General features: G+C 39.1%; 1 protein-coding gene across 4 annotated transcripts in view; it reads right to left on the bottom strand.

The window, feature by feature from the left end:
• Positions 1 to 7255: 7255 nt before the first annotated feature.
• CHID1 (chitinase domain containing 1) overlaps positions 7256 to 27825 on the bottom strand; it is a 105328-nt gene continuing 84758 nt past the window's right edge. For 3 of the 4 annotated variants that reach the window (XM_051622321.1, XM_051622322.1, XM_051622323.1), the window contains 3 exons: positions 14721 to 14801; positions 11438 to 11480; positions 7256 to 7519 (listed from right to left, as the gene is read on the bottom strand). In XM_051622321.1, the coding sequence (XP_051478281.1) occupies positions 7421 to 7519; positions 11438 to 11480; positions 14721 to 14801 (223 nt within the window). In that variant the 3' untranslated portion in view covers positions 7256 to 7420. Of the gene's footprint in view, positions 7520 to 11437; positions 11497 to 14720; positions 14802 to 27825 lie in introns of those variants that run through there. The other variant, XM_051622324.1, reaches the window with a different exon arrangement.

Here is a 27825-nt window from a genome sequence, read left to right as displayed (position 1 = left end):
CTGTTGCCCACGACTTAACAAAGATGATGGAAAGCAGCCTAGCAATGACCTCTGCCAGCTCCTGTGGGTGTATTCCATCTGGTCCCATCGATTTATGCATGTCCAGATTGCTTAACTGATTCCTAACCCAATCCTCATCTACCAACGTGAACTCCTCCTTCATCCTGACTTCTTCTGGGGCTTTAGGGATCTGGGGCTCCTGGGAGAGTCTGCAGCAGTAAAGACAGAGGCAAAGAAGGCATTCATTACCTGTGCCTTCTTTATATCCTCTGTCACCAGGGCACCCACCTGATTCAGCAGCAGGCCTATATTGCCTCTAGTGTTAGTTCTATCTGCAATGTATTTGAAGAAGCCCTTTCTATTGTCTTTGAGATCACTAGCAAGGTTTAGTTCCAAGGAGGCCTCAGCTTTCCTAGTTGCCTCCCTACATCCTCTGACAACAGTCCTATATTCCTCCCAAGTGGCCAGCCCCTCCCTCTATCATCCATAGATTCTCTTTTTCCACTTGAGTTTGCCCAGCAGCTCCTTGTTTAATGATGCTGGTCTCCTGGCTCCCTTACTTGATTTTCTACCCATTGGGATGCTCTGATCCTGAGCTTGGAAGAAGTGGTCCTTGAATGTTAACCAACTATCTTGGGCCCCTTCTAGTACTCTGTCCCACAAGATTTCCCCTAGCAATTGCTTGTAAAGGCCAAAGTTGGCCCTGCTGAAGTCCTGGGTTGTGATTCTGCTTGGTATTCAGTTCCTACCGCACAAGATCCTGAACTCCACCATCTTATGATTGCTGCAGCCAAGGCTGCCCTCAACCTTCACTGCTTCAACCAGGTCCTCCATGTTAGTGAGTATAAGATCCAGTAGCATTCCTCTTTTTGTTGGCTCATCCATTATTTGCATCAAGAAGTTTTCATTAATGCACTGGAGGAACGTCCTAGACTGTGTATGGCTGGATGACTAGGCCTTCAAGCAAATAACTGGTTGTTAAAATCCGCTGTGAGAACCAGGGCCTGTAATTGAGAGGCTGCTTTCAGCCACCTATAGTAGGTCTCATCAACTTCCTCATCCTGATCAGGTGGCCTGTAATAGACCCCCACAAAAGTATCTATCACCCATGCTCCTGAAGGGTGGTAGGCTGCCTGATTCTCAAAAATGCCATCACACTGCCCCACAAATGCTGAGCTACTACACCCAGCGGGCCTCACTAGCATGTCCAGCTGTATCCTCCTCCACCTTCAAACCTAGTTAAAAGCCCTGTCAATCAGTCCCACAATTTCTTGTGCAAAGATCCTCTTCCCCCTTTGAGGAAGGTGTTTCCCATGAGGTACAAGCAAGCAGCATGCAACGGCCTGATACAGCAGCCAACCATTTAGTGCTGTGATTCTAAAGTCATCATTGAATAAAACAGTTTGTAATTTTCATTCCTGCTAGTGATATCAGTAAGCTACTCAGACTCAAAAACCCAAATTTTAGGTTGAATCCACAGTTACAATACATGAGTCACTATATTTCTGAAGAGGGGTGTTTGCCATTCATGTAGAAGCTTCACCTACTGGCAGTAGCAGAAGTGGTCTGTGTTAGTTATTCCAAACACCTCCACCTGGTTCATCACTATCTCCAGTACAAAAGAAAAGTACCTCAGCATTCACTTAGCCAGATTTATCAGTTGTTTTAACGAGAGCAAAATGAAAAATATTATCAGAACAGACGTTTTTCACAAAAGGACATGAAATAGCCGAGCAAAGATAACATAATCACTTGTTTTACACAAAAGTTCCTGTCACCATTTGACTCAGGATCGAAAATTGAACCAGCAACAAGGCTCTCAATCCCCTCTCCCTCCCATCCAGGAAGGGAAAGAAGAGAGAGAACTAGGAGACAGACTTCCTGGATTGAAAACTAAACTAGACAGCTTTAATTAAATACTACTAATAAGAACATATGTACAATTATATACAAATGTGTTCAGGAAATGTGTAAAACACTATTGCCTCCCCCCACCCCAGCAACTCCCCCAGAATCTCCTGAGCTGGGAGCAGTTCTGAAATGTCCCGGAGCTGCCAGAGAGAGCAGCAGAGCAGACAGGAGCTGAGGGGAGAGTTGTGAGGGTCAGGAGTGCATGGGTCTGGGGATCAATGGTGATGGATAGATGGAGTCCTCCCTGGACACCAGCCATGGATGGAAGAGAAGGGAAGAAGCAGGAAGGAAGTTGTCTTCTGTGATCTCTGACCTTACACTGAGATTACTGAGCTTATATGGAATGGAATACTTTGGTTAATGTTGCTGTCCATCTAGTCCACTCCTCCTTAGAGGTGGGCTGGAGATACAACTCTTCTGTTCCTGTAGCACCTGAGGCCACAGGTGCAACAAGTAGTGAAAAGTGCCCTTGGCATCTCAGCAGTAACATAAACATTCCAGGTGTTATCAGTTCACTAGCTGGAAAACTTGCTGCTAGTCAAAAGAGAGCTCACTGAAGGAAAAAAAAAACAACAGTAAAAGGAAAACTGGCTTCATCCTGGCTCAAAACAGGACAAATGTACAGGCTTTACATGTTGGAGGAAACTGGTGAAACACTACAATATTCTGACTTCTATTCCATGCAGACTGACCTTTGAGGAAGGTGAGTATATCACTCAGGCAATCCCTGCTGCAGCCATACACATAGCAGGAACTTCACAGTGAAGTATCACAGAACTGCAACATTAGGTAGCCCTGTTCCAAGAATCTGCCTGGATTTGCAGCAAAATGGAATAATCCCCTAAGTTATTTATGCAAAAAACACATGGCATGCAATCCAGAAATTGAGACCGTCTGTGTTCTTCTATCACCATGTGTACATTTGTTGTGATTAGTGGCTTCTGGTAAATAAAATTAGGAGAGTTAGCAAGTCTACAGAAAAGTCAATATGCTGCTTATCTACACAGAATATTTTCACATGAGCTTCATTAACCTTCCTGGAAAAATCAGTTGAGGTGCTGTGTGATGAAGTTCTACTCCCACCTGGGCAGCCAGCTGAGGATTCATACAGAGAGGGACTCCTTTCTAGCTTATTTTATGCTTTCCCACACTAGACAATTACTAAATTTTACTTTATTTAAACTCCACACAATGGAATACATCAATATATTATAATCTATGTGACATGTGAAGGTATCTCAGAAGTGACTCTCTGCTTTGCTCTCAGCAGTTGAGTGGAGAATTAGTTCTAACATGTTGGAAGTCAGAGTAAGAGCTTATTTCATTAAGAGCTTTGGGAAAAGAAGTTTTAGTTTCTATGAAAATACCATATAGGTTTTTCTACAATATTTTTCTAAAATAATTTTAAAAGTTAGAATGTAACCACATAAATACTAAACTATACGCAGGAAAAGTAACTGATACAAGTAGGAATTTAATATTACTAATTATTTTCAATTTGAGACTTTTATTTCATTAATCCTTTTTTTTTTTTTTCAAAATAACGTTTTGTTTTAATGTTCTTGTTCCAAGTGAATACATTGAAAGGCATATTTCAGTTTTTAATCTCAAATGCTAACAAGATAAGTCATGTTATTTATTTTTGCAACTTTTTGAATAAGTAGCATTAATCAAATTCTATTCCAGCTATTTTTCATATTAAATCTCTTTTCTAAAGAGCAGATAATTTTCTCAGAGTGATTGGCTGGTACACTACAAAACATCCATTCAGGCTTAGTTAATTTCCACTTACAGCATAAAAAAGATAATTGAGGGAATAGGATTTTCAGGAAACAGCTACATACATCTTCTTCAAGCTGCAGAGGTAGAATCAATCTGCTTTGTGCTGCCATTTTTTAAAGTGAAGTCAAACAGGTGCACTGTGTATTATTCAAAGAAGTAGCCTTCAAAAGCCATGTCCCAAAATCAGGACAGACTGTATTTACAGTTCCTATGACCATGCATCAACTTTGCAGTCTCCACAGAGAAGTATGCACAAAACACCACTCCCACTCTTCAAGTAATAACCACTCATAACAGAAATGGAAAATACATTTCATATTTTCACCCAAGCCTATAAACACTAAATTGTTAGAACCTGCTCAGCAATTCTTTAATAAATGGTTAAGCTGTTTTTGTATTGCCATCCTTTGGTCTACCTTACCTCTTTCAATCCCAACTTTCTTACCTGGAAGATACAGTTAATGCTAAGTTCCAGTTTTACACCAATTTATGATAACAAAAAGGAACTATAAAACAACGTAAGGAAGACATTTTCCTTGAAGAAGGAGCATCTCTCAATGAGACAAGCTAAACAGTTTATTTTCCTCAATTCTTCATTAAAACTGTTTCTGATGACAAAGACTTGGCAGCTCCATTTTTTTAGAAGAATACACTTACCACAAGAGACATGTTTCCTGAGATAAGACGCGATGCTATTATTCCACGAGTATGGTCCATGTGATCCTGCAAATAGTCAGATAAGTCCTCTTTTCTGTCTTGATAAGATACTTAGTTGCACACAGATATATAAAAAACCCAACCTATTAAAATTATGTGTGGGCTGAGAATTCATGACAAAAATACTAGCTTCATATTGAAAGCGAGCTGCAACAGAATCAATTGCTATTTCTTTTCTCAGTGTATGCAATAAAAATTGTGCAGAAAAATGTATTTATCTTTACTCTGCATGAGTCTAACCCAGAAAGGTAAAACATGGGGAAACACAAGAGCAAAGGTCAGTTGGAATAAAGCTGTGCTTGGCATCAGGTAGATAAAAGACAACTTTACATTGACAGCACCTGACATCTTACCCTAATACACAGAAATTTTTCTTGCAACAGAACTAGATTATAAAGCACAGCTTTTTTTTATCTTAAATGTATCTTGGAACACTGTATGATGAAATATTCCGTAGAATACTTCCATCCTCTGTAGAATACACTTCCATTTCACAGCTTGTTAGACTACATGTAAGCTGCCTTAATCGAAACACTAGACATTTCTCCCTAGTCATGCCAATGATTAAAGTCCAGTATCTTTGGCCTGAAAGTACCTCATTTAAGAAGTACTTGCTTTTATGGAACAAACACACAACTTTTTTTTAATTATTTCTCCCCACCCCCCAAAAAATGTTACATTATAAAACAGTGCTTTCTGGTTTTTTTTAATGAAGGAATGAAAGTCATCTGCCACAGTCCTTACAGCAGCACCACTCCAGCATTCCCACTCACCTTCTGCTCTTCACTCAGTTTTCCTCACTTGTCTGAGGGAAAGCCATAAAACCAGATGCTCTGCAGATCCAGCTTCCATACCAGCATCTCATTCCTGTGTCATCTTTTCATATGTGAGGTGAAGTGCAAAGGTCAAGAGAAACCTGTTTCATGGCAGCTCTCTGATGGCACACTGTTTTGTGGATTCTGTTATCTAATAAAAGACAAGCTGGCATTCCCACACATGGGAAAAATAAGCAAACACCAGACCAATCCACCAGAAGCCAATCTTCATTCATTCAGGAGCTCACATGCCTTCTGGTGCTCACTTTTTTTAACTTATTTTTTCCCACTAAGAACTGTACAATAAGGAATTATGCCAACTTTGCTTCTTTTAGAATACTATTTCTAAAGCAACAAAGTATGTTTTGCATTTAGAGACAAAAGGCAACATCCTTGACCTCAAGCATCTACACACCACGGACGGCTCAGAATCACAATGTACTTCTCACCTGCTATTTATTTTTCATGGTACAGCAAGGGTTCAGTTGATCTGACACTGAAAGGTATTCGTTCTATGCCTAAGGATGGTAAAGACACTTTTTCTAACATAGCTGTTCTGACAGAAAGAGGCATCTTGAACTTCACAGAGAATCATGGGAAATGAAAAATGTGATAAATTACATTAATTTTTTCTATAGAGGACGCAACAAGTTAAAACAAAACATTCTTTCCTTCCCCACACCCAGTTTCGAAAGCTATGTAGGAGCTAATATAAAATTAGATGCCATTTCAGATCACAACTTCATTTCTTACAGACTATCTTCTGAGACATTTCAGTTAACTAGTGCCACTGAAAGCAGAAAAACAGTGTAAAAGAATTTAATTCTTGCGCTATTCCATATACCCTTGCCAGAGTGACTTTAAATTACTTTTGAACAAACTATAAAGTTCAAGTTAATTGAACACAAGTATTCATGTAGGAAATTATCTTACTGCTAATGATTTGGAAGAGAGAAGCCTGATTAGCAAGCAACCCTGCTGGATACTTACAATGCCAGAAGCTGATACCAAAACTAAATCAGAGAGGTTCAGATCAATAGTTCTTTAATCAATGGTGGATTACAGTGGGATTTATTCTGCTGAAAACAGCAGGAGCAGATAAATTCCCCATTGAGATTAATTACTGGGAAGGGTTGATGCAACCACAGGAGAGCAGTTCTCTTTGCGGCAACAGTAACTGGCAAGAAGAACACCACTGGGAGTACAGAACTACTGCCTGGCTCTCTGCTGGTGGCCAATGACACCCTCATAAAATTCCCAGCACCTCCTAGTTCCTTAAAAGAAATTGCCTTGACGCTTGGATGTTTCTACAAGCACAAATACTGTAAATCAAAAAGCAGGGATATATTTTTTTGCTTTGTTTTTAAACTGATGAGTTGTTACAGCTTTTGGTTTCATAAAAATTCTGCATTATGGAGATGAAAGCACCAATGTGTACAGCTAAAAAAATGACAGCTAGTGCTAAATACTGTAAACTGAGACAGTAAGCAGGCTAAAGCAGAACAGAGAAATCACAGAGCATCTCTTGGAACAAAACCAATTTAGAAAAAAGGCATAAACTGAAATTACTGTGTCTTTGCACTACTTAAGGAATTTAATAATATGAAAAATCAAACAGAGCCAACAGCTTAGATTGTCAGCACTTAATTTTCTACCAGCTTGAGGGAAAACTATGTGATTGGTCTTCCCCCTGACATTTTACATTGACTTACCTGATCAGAAGACAGCAAGGCATAGAGGGTCCAGCAGATACTAAATTGGCTGGACATAATCTGATGGATCCATTTGTTCATTTAGTTTGGTTAGTATCAGCAACTGTTTGAGAGGTCTCTGTCTTGAACTTTGATCAGATGGCCTCAACTTATCCTTGTGATTTGCTATAGGAAACGTTTCAGGAAATATTTTCAACTCTGATGCCATGCCAGCTATTTGGTCTATTTTTAATGACTCTGGACTCAGAAGCAAAAAAAAAAAAATTATGTGGATTTTTTTTCTCTGAATTTTATCAGATACCAACAATCACACCTGTATGACAAATCTGAAAAGGTTCTTTATTGGGAAAAAATGCAAGTTTAATACATAAATGATATAAATTACAAAAAGTGTTTTAAAAATCACTGCTCCAGGATACCTAAATTAATTGAAGGTGGAGTCTCAGTGAAGCAAATAAAGTCTATCCCAGATCATCTCTTATTTTAAAGCAGGTCATAAAAATAGTCCAGGCCTTGTCCCAGTTCCCAGATAGATATTCCAGTCCCCAATTCCTTTGCAAGCTCTAAGCGCAACTGGATAGACTAAGACAAAGAGACATAAAACAATTAGAGAGACATTAGTCAGAGCCATCAGACACTCCAGGCTGTCATGTCTTCATGCTATAATTAGACTTTAAAAAAGGAACCAGATGCTGAAAAAGCTAGTCTGTATTTCAAATACTCTCTGGTTAGTAAGCAATCATTCAGTAAGAGACAGTTAATTGCACCAGTTAATTCAATGACCTAATAAAAGATAACCAGCTAAATAGAGAAAATGCCACAGATATTAATTATATTTAGGAATTATGCAAAGGACTATTCTAATTTAGGCTATCATTTCACAATGTATAGAAATTCTAACTCTTCCCAGAAATGTCTCAGGGGTAAAATAAAACTTTATCACTGAAGTCAATTAAAACAACTTGTCAAATATCATCAAGTTCTGTTACCTACCCATGCCTTCTCAAAGGGCAGAATGACAATAATCATTATCTCAATTCTATTTTAAAGAGATTCTGGGAGATGAACAACTTAAGTGTCCCTGCTTGAGCTCCAGCCATTGACTTAAGAGTTAGTTTAGCCATCGGTTTACAAGGGACACAATGCCTCAATTCCTATTCGGCACTTCTTTCAGTTCAGACAATAAAAATAATTATTTTTCAATCTTTTATTTTCAGGTTTTCTTGAAGTGCAGTTCCGCAATGTTTAGTCTGATCACACCAGGCACATGTTTAAAATTCAATTCCATAAAAAAGAGAACAAAGTATCATGACATAATTGACAGATCCACAGGGCCTGGCATTCATGACTGCTTTTAACTGATTATGAACAAACCAATTTTGAGCAACATACCAGAAGAAACACAGTTGTCATAGGGTAATAAAATTAAGTGTTCCCCAACTATTTTTATCATTATTATGCAAACAACTCTTTGATCTGCCCCAGCATACATATCTCAAATTATTTTATTAAAAGCTTGTTGAAATTGGAAAGAAAAACTGTTTCCATAAATTCACCAATCACCACAGCTGTCTATCTGTTAGAGAGGAATTAGTGAAAGAAATGTATAGGAATGAGTGTTCTTACTCTGGTTAGAATCAAAGAATCACAGAATTATTGAGGCTGGACAAGACCTCTGAGATCATCAAGTCCAGCCTATGACCTAACTCCACCACATCAGCTAGACCATGGCACTAAGGGCCACATCCAGTCTTTCCTTAAACACCTCTAGGGATCATGACTCCACCACTTCCCTGGGCAGTCCATTCCAATGTCTAATCACCATTTCTGAGAGGAAGTGCTTCCTAATATCCAACCTAAACCTCCACTGCAGCAGCTTCAGGCCATGCCCTCTCATCCTGTCATTAGTTGCCCAGGAGAAGAGCCCAAGCCCCACCTGACTACAACCTCCCTTCAGGCAGTTGTAGAGAGTGATAAGGTCCCCCCTGAGTCTCCTCCAGGCTAAACAACCCCAGCTCCCTCAGCCTCTCCTCATAAGACTTTCCCTCCAGTCCCTTCACCAGCCTCACTGATCTCCTCTGGACCTGCTTCAGCACCTCAATATCTTCCTTGAAGGGAGGGGCCCAGAACTGGACACAGGACTCAAGGTGAGGCCTCACCAGTGCTGTGTGCAGGGGGAGAATTACATCCCTACTCCTGCTGGCCACACTACTCCTGATACAAGCCAGGATGCCACTGGCCTTCTTGGCCACCTGGGCACACTGCTGGCTTGTGTTCAACTGGTTGTCAACCAGTACTCCCAGGCCCCTCTCTGCTGGGCAGCTCTCCAGCCACTCTTCCCCCAGCCTGTGGCGCTGCCTGGGGTTATTGTGGCCAAAGTGCAGGACCCTGCACTTGGTCTTGTTGAACCGCATCCCAGTGGCCTCGGCCCATCGACCCAGCCTGTCCAGGTCCCTCTGCAGCATCTTTCTACCCTCCAGTAGATTGACACTGTCCCCCAGCTTAGTGTCATCCATGAATTTACTGAGGGTGGACTCAATCCCCTCATCCAGGTCGTCAATAAAGATGTTGAATAGGACTGGGCCCAGGACTGGGCCACCACTGGTAACCAGACACCAACTGGATGCAGCTCCATTCACCATCACTCTCTGGGCCTGGTCATCCAGCCAGTAGATTAAATAACAGTGGATGAAATGACAATGGCAGGGCCACAGAAAACACAGAATAACAACATGCAGCATGATCAATCCTTTCTGTGATAGGCTTGCAATGAAATTTTCTAACACTCTAAGACAGGTACTACTAGCAAGAACATAGTTATACGTGGTAATTTATATTCCGTATGTGCTAGTACTTCCGCCAGTACCAGATTAATGAAGAGAAATATCCTTGTATTAATGGAGTTTAAGATAACAATCCTGTGAGAACAGAGCCTTGGATCATTTCACACTAGTTCAACCATACAAAATGTCTCTGTTCTCAGCAAACATGGTATAGTTGCACTAGAGAAGCAATTCCCTTCCAATATTAAAAGCCAGCAGAGGCTTAACATACTCCCTTTAGGTAATTTGAGAAAATCTTAAAATTAAAAAATAAAATCTAAAAATAAAAGCTTCCTAGGAACTAAGCCTGTAAGTAACCATTTTTTCCTCTATGTTGGTTTATTGCATCCTATTGTGTAGACAGAAATTGTATATCACAGAATCACAGAATGGTTTGGGTTTGCAGGGACTATAAAGATCACCTTGTTCCACCCACCCCTGCATGGGCAGGGACACCTTCCACTAGACCAGGTTGCTCAAAGTCCCATCTAAACCGGCCTTGAACACTTCCAGGGAGGGAACATCCACAACTTTCCTGGGCAACCTGTTCCAGTGTCTTACTTCTTCCAAACAGCTGATCTAAATATACCCACTTTTAGCTTAAAATTGTTCTTCCTTGTCCTATCGCTGCATGCCCCTATAAAAGGTTCCTCCTCAGGTTTCCTGTAGCTCCTCCAGGTACTGGAAGGCCGCTATAAGGTCTTCCCGCAGCCTTCTCTTCTCCAGGCTGAACAACCCCAACTCTCTCAGCCTGTCTCCATAGCAGAGGTGCTCCAGCCCTCTCATCTTTGTTGCCCTCCTCTGGTCTCACTCCAACAGCTCCATGCCCTTCTTAGGTCGGGGGCTCCAGAACTGGACACAGTAGTCCAGGTGGGGTCTCACAAGAGCCGAGTAAAGGGGGAGAATCCCCTCCCTTGACCTGCTGGCCACACTTCTTTTGATGCAGCCCAGGACACAGTTGGCCTTCTGGGCTGCAAGCGTACATTGCCAGCTCATGTTGAGCTTCTCATCAACCAACACCCTGATGTCCTTCTCTTCAGGGCTGCTTGCAATCCATTCTCCACCCACCATGCATTTGTGCTTGAGATTGCCCTGACCCGGATGCAGAACCTTGCACTTGGCCCAACTGAACTTCATGTGGTTTGCACCTTTCAAGTCTGTCAAGGTCCCTCTGGAAGTCCTGCTGAAGTACTTCAGTAAGGCCAAATTCTTATGTTTTCAAAACACTAAAACATGTTCCAGGGAAACAGAAGTGAAGAAAACAGGGTGATGAAGGCCAACAGGGAGAATCAGGACCCCATTACATAGAAAGGCAAAAGTTCTCCAGCCAACATCAGAAGGAAAATTTCTCCAGTCACCTGTCTGACAATAAGCATGTCTGTTAGCACATGAACTGTGCACTCAAACAGATCCTCTCAGAGCACTGATTTGCCCTGGTGTGTCTTATCTCTAGACACGGCTAATCTTCAAAGATCCCAAAACCCCATTATGCTAGATAGAAAAAACAGTCTTTTTGTACAGGCAGCTGAAGCTTTGAATCATAACTTGTTGAATCATAAGAACAACATGAGGGTAAACTTCTTCCAGTCGAACATTTTCTTGAAGTGTCTCAATAATGCAACAAGTCAAGTAAACATCTCTTTCCTCTTACAGCTCTCTGACATTAAGTAGCACCTACCTTCAGTGTTGGGTAGAAGACAGCATGTTTTCCTCCTTTATTTCTGCAAAACAGGAAAACTAAATAGTCACAATAGTCTGATAGATTCCCATAGGATTTCTGTCTGACGTTAGAATTCAAACCCAGTTTTATTCCTTTCCACTTTGCTTAGGAAAGCTGTCGATTTTATTTTTTAAGAAGTTAGTGCTATTAAAAATAAGATATGCTAGTATGTTAGTACATGAGCATTAATACACCCATATCAAAGACAGAGACTACCTGCTACTTAGTAGTTCGTATCTTTTGAGATTTCTTACCCAGTGTTTATTCATTCCACTCTGGAAGCCTCTGAAATCTGACACTTCTGCCATGCTCTTCCATTCTCTATTTGCACTCTGGCTACTCTACCTACTGAAGGCAGGGTAGGGCCAAAATCTTTTCTATTTCTCTTCCCTTTCTATTGCAGATAATAAATTCTACTGCTGCTCCTTTTCTAGTGTAGATACAAAAATATAACACAGAAATCCAAAATGGTGGAAGAAAAGCCATTAAGAGAAGGTACGTGACATATCTAAAAGTCAAGTATGCAACCATATCACTTTCCTGAAGGGTAACAGGAATATTTGTCAGAAAGGTCCTCCTGACAGTCATCCTACTTAACTGGGCTTTGACAATGCCAGCAGCTGAAAAGTTAGGAAGTTCAAAATTTGACTGTATAGAGTCAAAGACCTGCTACTGGAGTCCTTGCTTAGCAATTGCATCATGTTACAACTACAACAACAAAAAATCCTGGTTATCTAAAGGATTCCTTAAAAGGCTTCAGGATAAGGCCTTACAAAACACCTACAGAACAGAGCACAGTTTCCTAATAACTAACACAAGGTTTGGGAAGAAATCAGGTAACTTTCATGATTAAGATTAAAGTCCCCAACTTCTTTGGGCTTAATACCTAGTAAGAACTGGTTACAAAGAAATACAACACAGGCCGAGTCAGACAAGATACTAATTTGCCCTATGCTAGTGGCCTTTAAGGAGGACAATGCTTAAAAGAGATGAACAAGCTGACAGTGAAAACAGAGGATCCAAGAAGAGATTTCACAACAGAGATGGTTTGATACCAGATCTAAGTAAACACACTGAGATATCTTGGTGCAACTGGATTATAAATATCAGTAAAAGACTGCACCTACTAATGGGCATCTGAAAAAGATGAAGGCATTTGGTTGCCAGAAGCAAACTGTGAAAGACTTTCCCAGTTCCCCAAATTACTACCTTTAGGTTAAATTAAATGCTAGCAGTATTAAATATACAGACAGGGCAAGCTGTACTGGGCACAGATGCCAGGGCTGCATATTAAACCCTTAATAATGAGAAGTGTGAGTTAGAAGTGGTCTTACAGCACAATTTTACCAGTTAGGGGGAAATGCATACTGCACGGACAGACAGAGTAGGCATTACTCCTAAAATCTCCCAAATTACATAAATGCACACTTACCCATAAAGTGCACTGCAAAGAGACTGCACTCAGAGACAACAGATTTCTGTAACTATTTGTAAAAGCTTCTGCCTGCTACGTGAAAATCATTAGCTGTGCTTTGCTTAAAGATTCATAATTTGATTTCTTAGAAACTGCAGACAAGCAAGATTTCCAGGTGAAATGCTTTACCTGACAAGTACTTCAGGCCTGGCTGCCATCTCCACCCAATGTAACTGAACATTTGCAAAGCAAAGTGGTAACTGGAAAATAGTTCCCTTAAATAACCCTTCCCTGCAGGTGCCTGAACCACTGCAGACATGCTCAGTCACACCGGTGCCTGCCCAGCACAGCACAGTAAGGGAAGTTGAGAGCTATTTTCAGATCCAGTGTGTTTTATGTATCAAAACTCCTCCAGGAAGGCCACAAAAAAGAACCTCCAAAGACTGGCTTTCAAATGCAAATGATGTAGTACTATTGACAAGCTATCCCTTTCCCACATGTACTGCTTGAAAGGAGATGTTTAGGAAATGTGTTTCAGAAATTAATCTCAGAAGCATGTCATTCTAACAAAGCCCTCAGATTTAGTATTTGGCAGCAAGTTTTCAAGTGATCATTGTATCTCCAAATGGATTGTGCATTAAGATCACAAAAAAGCTTCTGATTTATTCCTCTTCAGTGAACACAAAAAACCTTGCAATTGTTTGGCACAACGTAACTTTGCAAGAAGATACCTAATAATTAAATAAGAAGTAACACAGACACCAGTTCTTTTATACAAACACAGAAAATAAATTAAAACACTGCTGAGCAATTGGAAAGCTGTTTTTTTTTCTGATAAGAAATGCATATTGCTGAGAAGTCAGGAGAAAATTACAGGCTGAGAGAATCCTCAAAAATTAAACTAAAAATAGAGAAGTACCACATTTTAAATTATTTTTAATTGAAAATTATTTTTTTTAATTTCAAAATATTTAAACCAAAAAGATATTTTGGAACTAGCATAGTTGTGATTTTTTTTCTTAAAGCATGCTAAAATGTGTTCTACTCTTGTTTTCAGTGGTGTATCTTCTTCACATTACCAATTCATTGAGAAATATAAAAGACACAAGTTTTGTAGAAGTAAGTAGGGTTCTGTTTGTAATTTTATGGTAATTTTACCATATTTTTGTATATTTGCATACAAAAATTGCAAAGTATCACTGAAGTTTAATAGGATGTTGCTGGTTTTGTTTGTTTTGGTTTTTTAATCTGCTTTAAACAAATTTTTCCTAGCAGCAGGAATCCTCTTGTCATTTCATTATGAAAAAGGGAATACAAAGAAAGTTATTACCCTTTCCCTTCATGCTCTCAGTCCTTTTAAAAACTTCATCTGGAAGTCACTTTATATTACTCTCATTATACCTCTGTACAGTCCATTCCATTTAGTGGAAGTCAGTTATTTAACCAATGTTATCACTAGGACTTGTAAAACCAAACTCTTGCACCACAGATTTTTCTCAGAACTATTTTTGGCCAAGTTACTGGCAATCATCCAACAGCTCACAGTACTAATATGAGAGCCTCTGATTAACTGCCATTCAGCAGATAACTTTGAGGGATAACATTGAAAGATATTACTTATCAGACTTCTAAAGCTTGATTTAGCTTATGCTATTTCATTAATCTTTCTCCGATTTACTTATCTGGCCTGAAGCTCTCTTTCATGCTGCAGTTCAGAATTTCCATTTGCTGAATTCAGTTGCATACTACAGTCTACTGGTAATTCCTTGTGTCTTGGACCATGCTCAAAAATATTTGCAGAACAGCAGGTTAATAAACAGAACTCACTTTTTGTATTCAAAGTAGTGTTCAGCAATTTGGTCATCCCAGACAATCTTTGGTTTGTGTTTCTTCAAGGTTTCAACATACCTACAAATAAAAAACAGATACAGAATGAACTTTTAAATAAAGCAGCTATGAAATTACATTGCAGAAATGCCTGAAAAAACAGTTTCACCATGTTTAGGAGTTGAACACTATCAAAAATATTTTCTTGCTGACAGAAGATATGGCTCAGCCACTTTATAATGTGACATGTTCACATTTTTAGGGTTTTTTTAAAAGCAACAAATTAGTTAATTTTCATCAACTGACATATCTATAAAGGCATATGAAGGCAGTGCTTCATTATTTCTCCAGGCTGATTCCTATATGCCAAAGCACAGGAAGTGAAATAATCCCTAGGCTGTACCTCGTTGTGTTCTTCAAGGCTAATCAAGCAATTCTTAATTACAAGAATTATTATTATGTGATCAGAAAAATTCTTCTATAAAAGGGGCTTGGTTAATCTTCTAAAAATGATATTAAACCCCAGCTTGTTTTCAAAGAAAAGTTCCTGCTAAGTAACTCTGCATGTGAATTTTCTTCACCAGTAGCTTTTTGGCATTACTGTCTTGCATGGACATTTTGAATATGGGATGACTTATTTTATAGTGACTTGACACTAAGTGAGGACAGAATACTACTTGTACACAAAAAAACACATAGGCAACCGGGGTGGAATAGTTAGTATGCTGTAAATTCATGTTCTTGGTTAGCTCACAGTATTGTCTCAGTGTAGAGACAGTGTTTTATTGTGTGTGCACTTCTGACTTCACAACGGAAACGAAGCTGCATGCTGACTCACTTAAGACCAGAAGACAGCCAGCTACTGCTAATGTTAGAGGCCACATAAGTATCACAGAAGTAAGACAATTTTCTATCTTTGGGTGATACAGTTGTGGGGGTCTACTACAGACCTCCTGATCAAGATGAGGAAGTTGATGAGGCTTTCTACAGGCAGCTGAAAGCAGCCTCACAATTACAGTCCTTGGTCCTCATGGGAGATTTTAACTACCCCGGTATCTGCTGGAAGACTTACACAGCCAGCCTTTCACAGTCTAGGAGGTTCCTCCAATGCATTGACGACAACTTCTTAATGCAAATGGTGGATAAGCCGACTAGAAGAGGAGCGCTGCTGGATCTTGTGCTCACCAACAAGGAGGGCCTTGTTGAAGCAGTGGTGGTCAATGGCAGCCTTGGCTGCAGTGACCACGAGATGGTGGAGTTCAGGATCCTGTGTGGGAGGAACAGAATACCCAGCAGGACCAGAACCCTGGACTTCCACAGAGCAAACTTCGGCCTCCGCAATCAATTGTTAAGGGAAGTCCCATGGGACAGAGTGCTAGAAGGTAAAGGGGCTCAAGATAGCTGGACAACATTCAAGGACCACTTCTTGCAAGCACAGGATCAGTGTGTCCCAATGGGTAGAAAATCTAGTAAGGGGAGCTAGGAGACCAGCATGGTTAAAAAAGGAATTGCTGGGCAAACTCAAAAGGAAAAGGAAAATCTATAGATCATGGAAGGAGGGGCTGGTTACTTGGGAGGAATATAGGACTGTTGTCAGAGAATGTAGGGAGGCAACTAGGAAAGCTAAGGCCTCCTTGGAACTTAACCTTGCAAGTCGGGTTAAGGACAATAGAAAGGGCTTTTTCAAATACATAGCCAACAAAACTAATACCAGAGGCAATATAGGCCCACTGCTGAATGAGGCGGGTGCCCTGATGACAGAGGATTTAAAGAAGGCAGAGGTGCTGAATGCCTTCTTTGCCTCTGTCTTTACTCCTGCAGGCTTTCCCCATGAGCCCTAGTTTCATATAGCCCCAGTAGAAGTCAAGATAAAGGAGGAGTTTGCCCAGGTAGATGAGGATTGGGTTAGGGATCAGTTGCGTAATCTGGACATCCATAAATCAATGGGTCCGGATGAAATGCATCCAAGGGTGCTGAGGGAGCTGGCGGAGGTCACTGCTAGTTCACTCTCCATCATCTTCAGTAAGTCATGGGTAACAGGAGAGGTGCCTGAGGACTGGAGGATAGCAAATGTCACTCCAGTCTACAAGAAGGGCAAGAAGGAGGACCTGGGTAACTATAGGCCGGTCAGCCTCACCTCCATCCCTGGAAAGGTGATGGAACAACTTGTCCTTGGCACTATCTCTAGACATATCAAGGAGATGGGGGTCATCAAGAGCAGTCAACATGGTTTTACCAAGGGTAAGTCATGTTTGACTAACCTCATAGCCTTCTATGAGGAAATTACTAGGTGGATAGATGATGGTAGAGCGGTGGATGTGGTCTATCTTGATTTCAGTAAAGCACTTGACACCGTCTCCCACAGCATCCTTGTAGATAAGTTGATCAAGTATGGGTTTGATGATCAGGCAGTGAGGTGGATCAAGAACTGGTTGAAAGGTGGAAGTCAGAGAGTTGTAGTCAATGGGGCAGAATCTAGTTGGAGGCCTGTGACTAGTGGAGTCCCTCAGGGGTCAGTACTGGGACCGTTGTTGTTCAACATCTTCATCAACGACCTGGATGAGGGTACAGAATGTACCCTCAGCAAGTTTGCTGATGACACCAAGCTGGGAGGAGTGGCTGACAGGTGAATATCAGAAAAAATTTTTTTACTGTGAGAGTGACAGAGCACTGGAACAGGCTGCCCAGAGAGGTTATGGAGTCTCCTTCTCTGGAGACATTCAAAACCCGCCTGGATGCCTTCCTGTGTGATGTACTCTAGGTGACCCTGCTCTGGCAGGGGGGTTGGACTAGATCATCTTTCGAGGTCCCTTCCAACCCCTATGATTCTATGATTCTATGATTCTAAGTATCACAGAAGTAAGACAATTTTCTATCACATGTTCCTCTGTCTCTTCTGCATCTTACTAACCTGCATCTTTGGCCAGCAAGAAGGCTGAACTTGACTCTGTTGATAACTTTCCTGACTAAACATTTAGGGGATTTATCTAGCCACAGGCCAAGCACCATTAATTTCTTCTTTTACCTTAGGGATTGTGTCATGAATTTGAATTAAAAGTTTAATCGTCAATACTACTTATCATGATTACATAAAGCTGTCACAGGCAAACATGGTCATAAGATAGGATTAAAAATATTTGTCAATTTTTGCAAAATCCATCTCTTCCACAATATGTCTCATAGTTGCAGTAATTTCTCTGCCCATGACCATCAGGTCAAGGTAGGGGATTCTCCCCCTTTAGTCGGCTCTCGTGAGACCCCAGCTGGAGTGCTGTGTCCAATTCTGGATCCCCCAACAAAGGAAGGACATGGAGCTCCTGAAGCAAGTCCAGAGGAAGACTACAAAGATGATCAGAGGGCTGGAGCACGTCTCCTGTGAAGACAGGCTGGAAGAGTTGGGGTTGCCCAGCCTGGAGAAGAGAAGGCTTTGGGGAAACCTCACAGCAGCCTTCCAGTACCTGAAGGGGACTTATCGGAAAGCTGAGGAGGGACTTTTTACAAAGGCTTGTAGTGAGAGGACAAGGGGTAATGGCTGAAAACTGGAGAAAAGGAGATTTAGGTTAGACATTAGGAAGAAATTCTTTACTGTGAGGGTGGTGAGACACTGAAACAGGTTGCCCAGTAACATAAACTTTCCAGCATTATCAGTCCACCAGCTGGAAAACTTGCTGCTAGTTAAAAGAGAGCTCACTGAAGGAAAAAAAATCAATCAGTAAAAGGAAAACTGGCTTCATCCTGGCTCAAACCAGGACATGTAGAATATCGAACCAAGATGTTACAGCCCAGAAGACAAGAATTACCAGCCAAAACATGCTGCCATGCAGTTTTGTTACTGAACACATCACTTTAGATGGGAAATACTAATTTCACTTGCTAAAAATCCCAACACAATTAAAAAGTCTTCAACATACACATGATCATGCTTTCAAATTAGAAATGCAAGTTGAATAAATTACTATACCTTTTATTTTTAAGGTATATTATTATTTTAAAGCCCTTCAGGCATGCAGCACATTTCATGAGAGCCCATCTTGATCAGATAATTTATTTCCTTTTCTCCTGACTCCAGGCATTTATCACCACAGTATGTAAAAGCAAAAATGAACAAGTTATCTTCAAGTATCATGTATGGTTATAAGACCTCTGAATACTATTTTTAAAACAATAAGATCCCATGTACTTTAGTTGCAACTGCATACTCAGTCCTTCTGAAAGGCAGGTTTGATATTTTTCAACTGGACAACAAGGTTGCTGTGAAGTCTGGGAGAGGTGCAGGAAGAAACAAGAGCTGTTTCCCATAGGCTGTCTACTTCATTAACTTGGGAACGATCCGTTCCCTTCCTTTAGTCATCTGCCCCAGTCACAATTAATTTTCTTGAAGTAAAACATATAGGAGCTTTACAGGTAACATCTCCCAGATCATATTTCCCATTATCTCTGTGCACTGTGAGCAGAAGGGTTCCTGTGAATATCTGCAGAACCTGTATTGCAACACACTTGCTTGACTCAAACTAATGCTTACCCAGGCACCCTTAACACATCTCCTAGCTGAAGAAATACTTGACTCAACAAATATTTTATACATAGTTATTAAAAAAAAAAAATTGAAAAGACAAATTTTCCATCACACTGAAGCAGACAAGCATGGAATATTGGTATGGCTGGGGTACAAGAGATATAGATTCATTTCCAGGTTCTCAAAGAGGAAAAGGGATGGACAGAGAGTTCAGCACAGCCAGTCTTCCTTCTTGTCTCCACTTGCCACATCACTCTTCTTGTTTTGATTCATATTTATTGATATTTTTCTCTCCTCTCTTTCTAATTTATCCCTCTTTCTACTGCCACTGTCCCAGTTTGCATCTGCTTTTATACTCCCACCCAGACTAATTTATTTGCTTCCTCATCTCTCAGCTCCTAACTTACTAGCTTTCTTCTTTTATCAAGCTACCTGAGCAATGATGAGTACGATAAACACCAAAATCTCAGCTGCACTGCCTTGCATATGTATTTCCTGGAAAGTCTGTGACCATTAGCAGAGAAAGTCGAGCAGCAAATACTTGTTCTTAAACAGAGAACTGCCATCATGGCTCATTTCTTTAGGTCTTGGTTTAATTTAGCCAGAGCAACATTCTTATTTACCAAAACATTCCTTCTTATAGCTAAAGTATCAATTCAGTTGTTACAACTGGGCTTTCAAAGTTTAAGTTGCAATCTAGTTACTAAAAACATGGCATGAGGCAAAAGTGTTTAGAAACAATTCTAAGTCTGCCTGACACCCTTCATATAAAACTTCAAATTCTCAGTGTTTTACTGCAATTTACTGCCATACCTCTGTCAAAAATAACAACACTCGTTGGTGTACAGACACCTACTGTTACTCTTACAACTTTGATATTCTTGGTTACCAACCCATTGGCTAGAGTTGGACTAAAACCAGCATTCCCTTCCACAGAGTAAATGAGAAACCAAAATAGGGAGTACCTGTAGAGTCAGTCCTGCCAAATGTGTTTATCTATAAACAACACTAATGTTGTTTATGCTACAACTACACACTCCTGCACTTTGCTGCACAGTCAACTAATAACTACATGATACAGAAGAAAGGTTCTCAGGATTTATGGCTGGTGCTTCTTTTTTAAAGACACTTCTCTGCCAAAACATGAAAAATGGTATGGCACTAGAATATGATAATGTAAAAACCAGTCCCCCTGAAGAAGGTATTTATCTTCATGGGTAATGCTTTTTCACTGAGAATATAAAGAAACAAGCCCCTAATATATCTTTTGCAACAAGAATATACATTCTAGAAAAATATATAGCTTCATACATAATTTTTTGACCAGGATTTTTTTACAAAGGTTAAACTTTTCAATCCTCAGGTGCTTTGCTTTACTAGTCCTGAGTTGTTCTTCAACTAAAAAGCTTTAGTGAAAAGGAAACCAGTTCTGAGCATACATACAATTTTTATGGTCTTTTCTAACGGTTTACATTTTCTCCTCAGTTCTCATTAGCAGAGATGCTTTGCAATTTAACAATCTTTAGATATTAGCCTTTCAAGTAGTTTTGTGAGCATGCAGAAATTTATGAAAAGCCTAGCTGCAGAGTCACTTATAGCATAATATTATGTGTGTGTATATATACATTTATATAGTACTATATATTGTGTAGTAATAAAGATTGGTAATAGACTGCTCAATGAAGTTAGCTTTCTCCACACTGGTACCATCAGGATCACTTAATTACATTCTTACTCCTCTCCTCTCCTCTCCTCTCCTTTCCCTATTCAATTCTCAATAACACCATGTTTACAATATATAAACTTCCAACTTCAAAAGGTGGTAAAAGTTGTATACCACTTTATCCCTCTCTTGCACATTGCACAAAGAATCAAGATTTTATTAACAAAAATCTCACAAGTTATTTCAAAAGCAAACAGGTTATCCAAGAAATAGACAGGTAGTATGTGTCTGCTAGAGAATAAAAGAACACACTGGCATAAAACCAGTTTTTACTCTGAGGATCTATGCATTTGAGTGGAGAGCACATTGTAGAAGCCTTATTTATTCCTTCTTCAAGGGATATTATTAAAAAATAGTTCTGTTACAATCTTTTGTTTATTTCATGTAAAACAACTTAAAAACAAAACCAGTTTGCCAAGAGACACCAATCTGTTAATTTTCATTACTTTGGGCTTTCTTAGGTTAAAGCTGTTGAAGTATTTCAGCCTAGAAATGAAAGATCTGTACACAATTGTCATCTTTCTCTATTTTCTCTGTTGTTTCTTTGCTCTGTCAGTTTTAAAAGGCAATAATAGCATTTTTACTATTTCAATAGTAAGAGGTTTAAAATAGAATAGTCTACGGGTGTGTTGCTTTCATTAAGTTTTATAAAGTAATTCTCACTGATTGCTTCACAATACTTCATCACTGATTTGACAGATGACACTTTTTGGTGCTTCCCTACCAACCTCACACAAACCTTCTACCTTCTGCCTTGATGCACAAGCTAAAACATGATGCACCAGCCCAAAGAAAATAAGCAGAACCACAGCAACACTTCCACCATTACTCTGGGCTCTTCAAAAGTGTGCTTTATTTAACATTCTCAAAGTAACTTAGAAACAATAATACTTGAGTGAACACTGCAGAGAGGCAGCCAAGTATTCCTATTTTATAGAACTCTGGAGACACAGATGACAGTGTCAAGCTTTTCAGAAGCACCGTCTTCTTGCTCTTGTGTCAGGGACACAAGGCGCATTAAAACTTTTCAGTACCTTATGGCTACAGAAGAAACTACAAACATCACAGCCTTAGTTTGTAACCAGATTTATGTGTTAATAGTGCCCCTTATTCGCATGTGACTTCACAGAGGTTTTATAAAGAAAAAGCCCTTTCTGAGAGTGTACACAATGGTATGCTGGCAAATTATCTTCGGGAACTGCAAGTACAGCTGAAAGTACTCAAGTGCATGGTAACTTTAAATATAATAACCAAATAATAATATAACCTAATATAACCAAAATGGTGGTTCTTTACAAAAAAAAAAGTTACAGTTAGATATTGATCAAAGAAGTAACCACACATAAGGCAGAAAAAGGTGTGAATGTTTATATATTTAACGTTTTGACTAAAAATGTCAGATACAAGAGGAACATAATGAAAACCTTAGAGAAAACAAGATATTTTTTATAAGCCAGTAAATATTTCTCAGGCAATAGAGACAAAACTAGATTGAGGCAGAAGTTTTGCATTTCTGTATACCTTCAATAGCACACTGCTGTTCAACAGCTCCATTCTATTTTTAATTTTTTGTAATGACAGAGTTTTTTTTTTGTTCTGATCTATTTTTCAAGACACCTGGGTCTACAAAATCTGAACTTTTTTTCCCAGTGCCAACTATTTATGATAGCACCTGTCTACGGAGTTGCTTTTTGTTCATATACATCAACTTTGCATGTTTTCTATTAGAAATCTTTTTTTTGCTCCTGACCATTGCCAAGTCTAAACTTTCTAGCTGAAGTATCAGACAATGTTTTTGCTGGTATTTGTTCAGTTAGACATAGATTTTTCTTCTTGATTTATCTAATCTAACACGTAACAGGTCACTATTTGGTTTTGGCAGCTTTTGCTGTCTTGAAAGAATGAGTTCATTGCCTTTCAAAGCTTGCTGTATGGTCTGTTTCTGCTCTGGCCAAAAGGCACACTCCTGTCAGGCAGAAGACAAGCTAGTGGTAGAAGTTTACTGTGATAGAACAAAAAAAGCACAATTCAGGCAAGATCACAGAAACAAAAGCTCAAGAGAACTGAATAAAATAAAGCACACTGTTACAGACTAGCTCAAGTAACTATCCCATTTAGTCATACTAAAAAAAAATAGTTTGACTATGAGCTAAAAGCTAGAGGTCCCACATGCAAAGGAATTTTTTTCTAATATATTTTAAATGATGTCTGTATATTGGTCTATTTGAAGCCTTTGATAAAAACATTGTTATCGTTTAAGTGACCCTGGCATGATGTCGAACACCTATAAGAGGAAGTAAGAGAGTGGGTCCTTAAGACCCTGAAGGGCCTGGGAGGGTCAGCACAGGAAGGGGTCAGTGTTCCCCCCACTTCCTGCCACATTCTATAAAAGTCAGGAGAACAAGAAACGTAGCCCTTTTCCTTCCCGCAACTCCTTTCTTGCTGTTACAGCTTGCAGATTCTTCGGTTCTCTACCTGCTCTCCAGAATCCAACTCCATCTGGTGCTGCAAGGAACCATGAGCAGCCTTGCAGCAAGGGACTCTAGCCCACCTATTCCTGTGATCAGCGAAATCGGTTTTACATGTATCTAAGCGTTTATATCTTTCCTTCCCCCAGGCATTTCTCCCTTTTTCTGTGTTACAGCTTCTGTCTTCCTTATTCTCCTTCTATCTTCCCTTGGGTAGGGGGGGTAATAGGGAGCAGTTCTGCTTTCTGGTTTGTCTCCTGCCCTTACTATTTAAACCAGGACAAATGTCTCTTCATTTGGTCTTGATTGCCTTGCACACACTTTAAAAGTCAACCAGTCAACAAAATTGTGATGCTGTCTTTGATATTCATCACAGAATTAATAGCAAGTAGGCATAAACCCAGGAAAACAGAACAGCAATCTTCTCTCTCAAACAAGGAAAATGGTCACCTCAAGGTTTTTCTGACTCACTCCAGTTACGAACAATACCAGACAGAACTACTCCTGTGTGCTCACCTCTAAGCAAGAATCTTCCCCAAGACTGAAATTAAGCAGGGGAAAAAAAAAAAAAAAAAAAGTAGATCCTCCCCTTCCTCACACTTCCTATTTCATCTATAAAAATATTTTCATTAGTCATCACAACTGTCTCCTGCTGTACATCAGAGACAAGTTGAACACCCTTGTTTAAAGCAGATCTCAGACTACATTTGGCAGGTCTAAAATACATCACTGTGAAAACGAACATTTTCCTCCAAATTAATAACATTCACCATCCACAAATAACAAGTATGGTAAATCTATATAAATAATATAATTTAATAATATAGTAATTATAATCGTGTATCTAGAAAATAATATATGTTATATAAAAGTAAATAATATAAAACGTACAGGACACACTAATGACCATAATCTTTAAAAAGAATAAGAAACCCGTCTCCTCCATTATTAAAAAACATTCACCACAGAAGTTCACGGATCCACAGGGCTTGATATAACCATTACTTACAGAAACACACTTAGAGTACTGCGTGCTGTCTTTGATGATAGCCACATTGATTTGTTTAAATCCTCCAGTATAGCTTGTTTATACTGTGTAGGAAAGTGGCAGTTAAGTGTTTGACAGTACCTGCACTAGGTAGTTATTCCTAATAGGGTTGTGCAAATGCCAAGGCCTATTCTATGAGATATTTAACATTTGCATGCATGCAAATTGTTCTAAACAGAGTTCATATTGTTACATACTAATTAATATGTAGATGTGTCAACAGCAGTACTTAGTATATACCACTGTATGTCAAATCATATATCATTTATTAAAATACTGTATTAGTTTTAGACTTTATTTTAAAATCAATGTAATATTTAACTATTTGATATGATACTCAGAGAAAGTAGAATATCACATTTTTACTAAAACTAGTCACAAAACTATTAGGATAAAAAGGTATTAAGGAGAACACTCAGCAAAACTGTCAATAAAGCACATAACTTTCTTGCAGGAAAATCATAGCTTTCTCACTTTTTTCTTTTTTAAAAAAATCACTTTCCCTCATTAGGCACCTGTATACATACGTATACATACGTGGGGTTTCTCTGCTTTTCTCTCTCAATAGAATTTGTCTTCTGGATCTTTTGTGGTATATGGAAAAATAAAAGGACAGAATATGGAGATCTGTATCAAACTGAAATCTTTATAGATGCCTCCATTTAGTCATGGATAACTGCACTGGGAAAATAACCCTCTTATTAGGACAAGTCTCAGACTACCAATGCTGTCTCAGATGATTATCCCAGAAGATTCTGTAGTGCAACAATGCATATTTTCAATTCTCCTTCAAACATTTTCATTTTCTTAGAAGCCTTGAAGCACTTTTCACTATTTCAGAATTCTGCAAGGATAACATTTCTGTGACTAAGCTGCTTCTTTTCCACTTGGCAGATGCTTGTTACATAACTTATACTTTATGTATTTTCAATTTTGACAGCATTATTATGCATTTATTATCCAATATAATTTATTTAACCTGGGTCTGGGCTACCACAGGACAATTTTAATGGTGTCCAGGAGGCCTGTCCCAGGTAGGTGCTCAAGCCTGCTGTTTCCAGAATTGCTAATAGGCCCTGGTTGAGACAGATAGGAAGGACCCAAGCCCCATGCAGGGCACAGTTATGGAAAGCTTGCACTTGGTAGCAAAGTAGAATGAAAGGCAACGTGCTTAATGCAAGCAGCAGAAGGCATCAAGGAAGGGAGAAGTATTCTGTAATTGAAGGGGAAGATGTGCTAGCAGCATAGCTCTGAGATGACCTCAGGCAGAGCATAAAACTTGCAGGCTGCAGGGCTCTTGTTATGGAAAACTGAACCAGGTCAGCGATGTTTCTCCTCTCAGTGGCCCATGTTTTAGTCACGGTTATACAGATTTATTCTAGATTTACACCAATACAGGTAATGTAATATTTTCAGCCTTTATTTTTTTTAAAAGATACAATTGCGACAAATTTACTTTTAATCTCCCATTAATAATGCAAATCTCAAGGCATTACTACATTTTTACGATGCCTTAGAATAATCTGGATGGCTTACAATTCCTCCATTTCTGGCATGACCTGAACTGAAGATGGGCTATGAAGTAATAAAACATATTTTATCCAATAACAGTGGATATTTTTGCAAATTTAAGAAACTGCCTTCATCAGTTAAGCAAATATTTGAGAATACAGATTTTAAATCTCTTGGTATTTAGTTTAAATAATATATATTAATGTGGCCATGTTCAGTTTTAGAGAAAAGCCTGGGACTTTTCATAATGAAAAAACAGCAGAATGTCTTCAATTTCTTTTTGTAAATACAACAAGTATTTGCATATTTTCATTTGTTTAACTTCTGCTGAATAAACACATCTGTGCCAGTTGCTACAACTTCTTAAGGTTAAGAATGAATTTTAAAGCAAAACCCAATATGCACATATTTATTCAAAATTACTTCTGAAACAGCTATTATTTAAATCAAATGTCAACACTTGGAGTGCAAATCAAGGGATAAAATGATGGCCACCACATTTTTTACACTGGAAATTTCAAAATGGAATACTATTTTACCTCTAACAGGTGTGTACATATATTTTTAAAAATCTTAAAAAAAAACCAAACCACTTTTTTCAGTAACCATACCTACAGCCCTCTACCAGGTATACAGCACTCTGTACACAAAGGGTCTTTGGCTTGCTTAAGAAATTGTTGATTTAGAGGAACATTTAAAGGGTAACTATACTCACATGTGGGATCTGTGTACATTCTAAAATTTTATTAACATCTGGGGAAGTTAGAAAACAAATCCTTTTGCTGAGTAGGAATGATAGATGTTTTCTTTTTGCAGTTATCATGATTTATCCTAGTACACTACAAAAGGTAGGGCATTTATGTATCTAAAGTGGTTCCATGTGCAAATATACTAAATTGCAACACTTTCAAAATACTCTCACTTTGCACTCCCTACACAAGTCATCCAAAACACCAAGTAATCACCAGTACAGCTCTGTAAATAATAAAAGAATAATGTCCTTTAAACACCTAACTAATTGTAAATCTAAACAAGTGAAATACTAACAAACACTATGATACGCATGTAACAGAAGGTGAATCCAGAAAATGCAAAGCAAAATTAAAGAACAAAACATCCTGCAAGGCACCAGCTACTAAAAACATAGTGGAAGAGAGACTGATGTAATGTGTAACCAATTTTTTACAAGCACATTTTTAAACAACTTTTTGGGGAAAAAGGTTGTAATTTTCTTTTTTTCTTCTGATTTCATCAGTGAACATTGCTTTTTTTCAAAGGCTCAAGGAAAGTACTTGTTTTAATTTAAAAAATGGATTCCATTGAGCTAAGTTCAAGCTACTGAATCAGTTCATTGCCACAAATAAATAATTCTTCTACCTCAGGACACGCCTAGGGCCTTTTCATTGCAAAGAACCATTTTGAAACCATATGGCTGAGGTGCCACCTGAGAATAACTCCCTGTGCCCCGCATACCTTATTATCCTAAGCTCCTGGTACAGTCATACACACAAGGACAAGATATAAAGCACCTTAAGTGCTTAAGTAAAGAAAACAAGGAGGATGATAACAAAGCTAGAAGATTAAAAGAAACTGATGAGACCGTTGACTATAAAACTGCAAAGCCATACAATGTTAAGAACACGAATAACATGGACAACTGTGTGTGGATTTAGATGAAAAAGTCCAAGCTGCAGTCACTAAAAGACTTACTGACCCTGTGTTTGGGATTGACAAGGCTTTTGCCAGGTATTATTTTAATTACGCTTACTTTTATGTAAGGTGGGCTGCCATCTGTTCCTCTCTTATCTTCCATTGCAGCTGTTGCAATAAACCTCAGC

This window comes from Apus apus, chromosome 5 (assembly GCF_020740795.1).
Source record: "Apus apus isolate bApuApu2 chromosome 5, bApuApu2.pri.cur, whole genome shotgun sequence".
Classification (NCBI taxonomy): domain Eukaryota; kingdom Metazoa; phylum Chordata; class Aves; order Apodiformes; family Apodidae; genus Apus; species Apus apus.
This window is presented reverse-complemented; position numbering and strand designations above follow the sequence as displayed.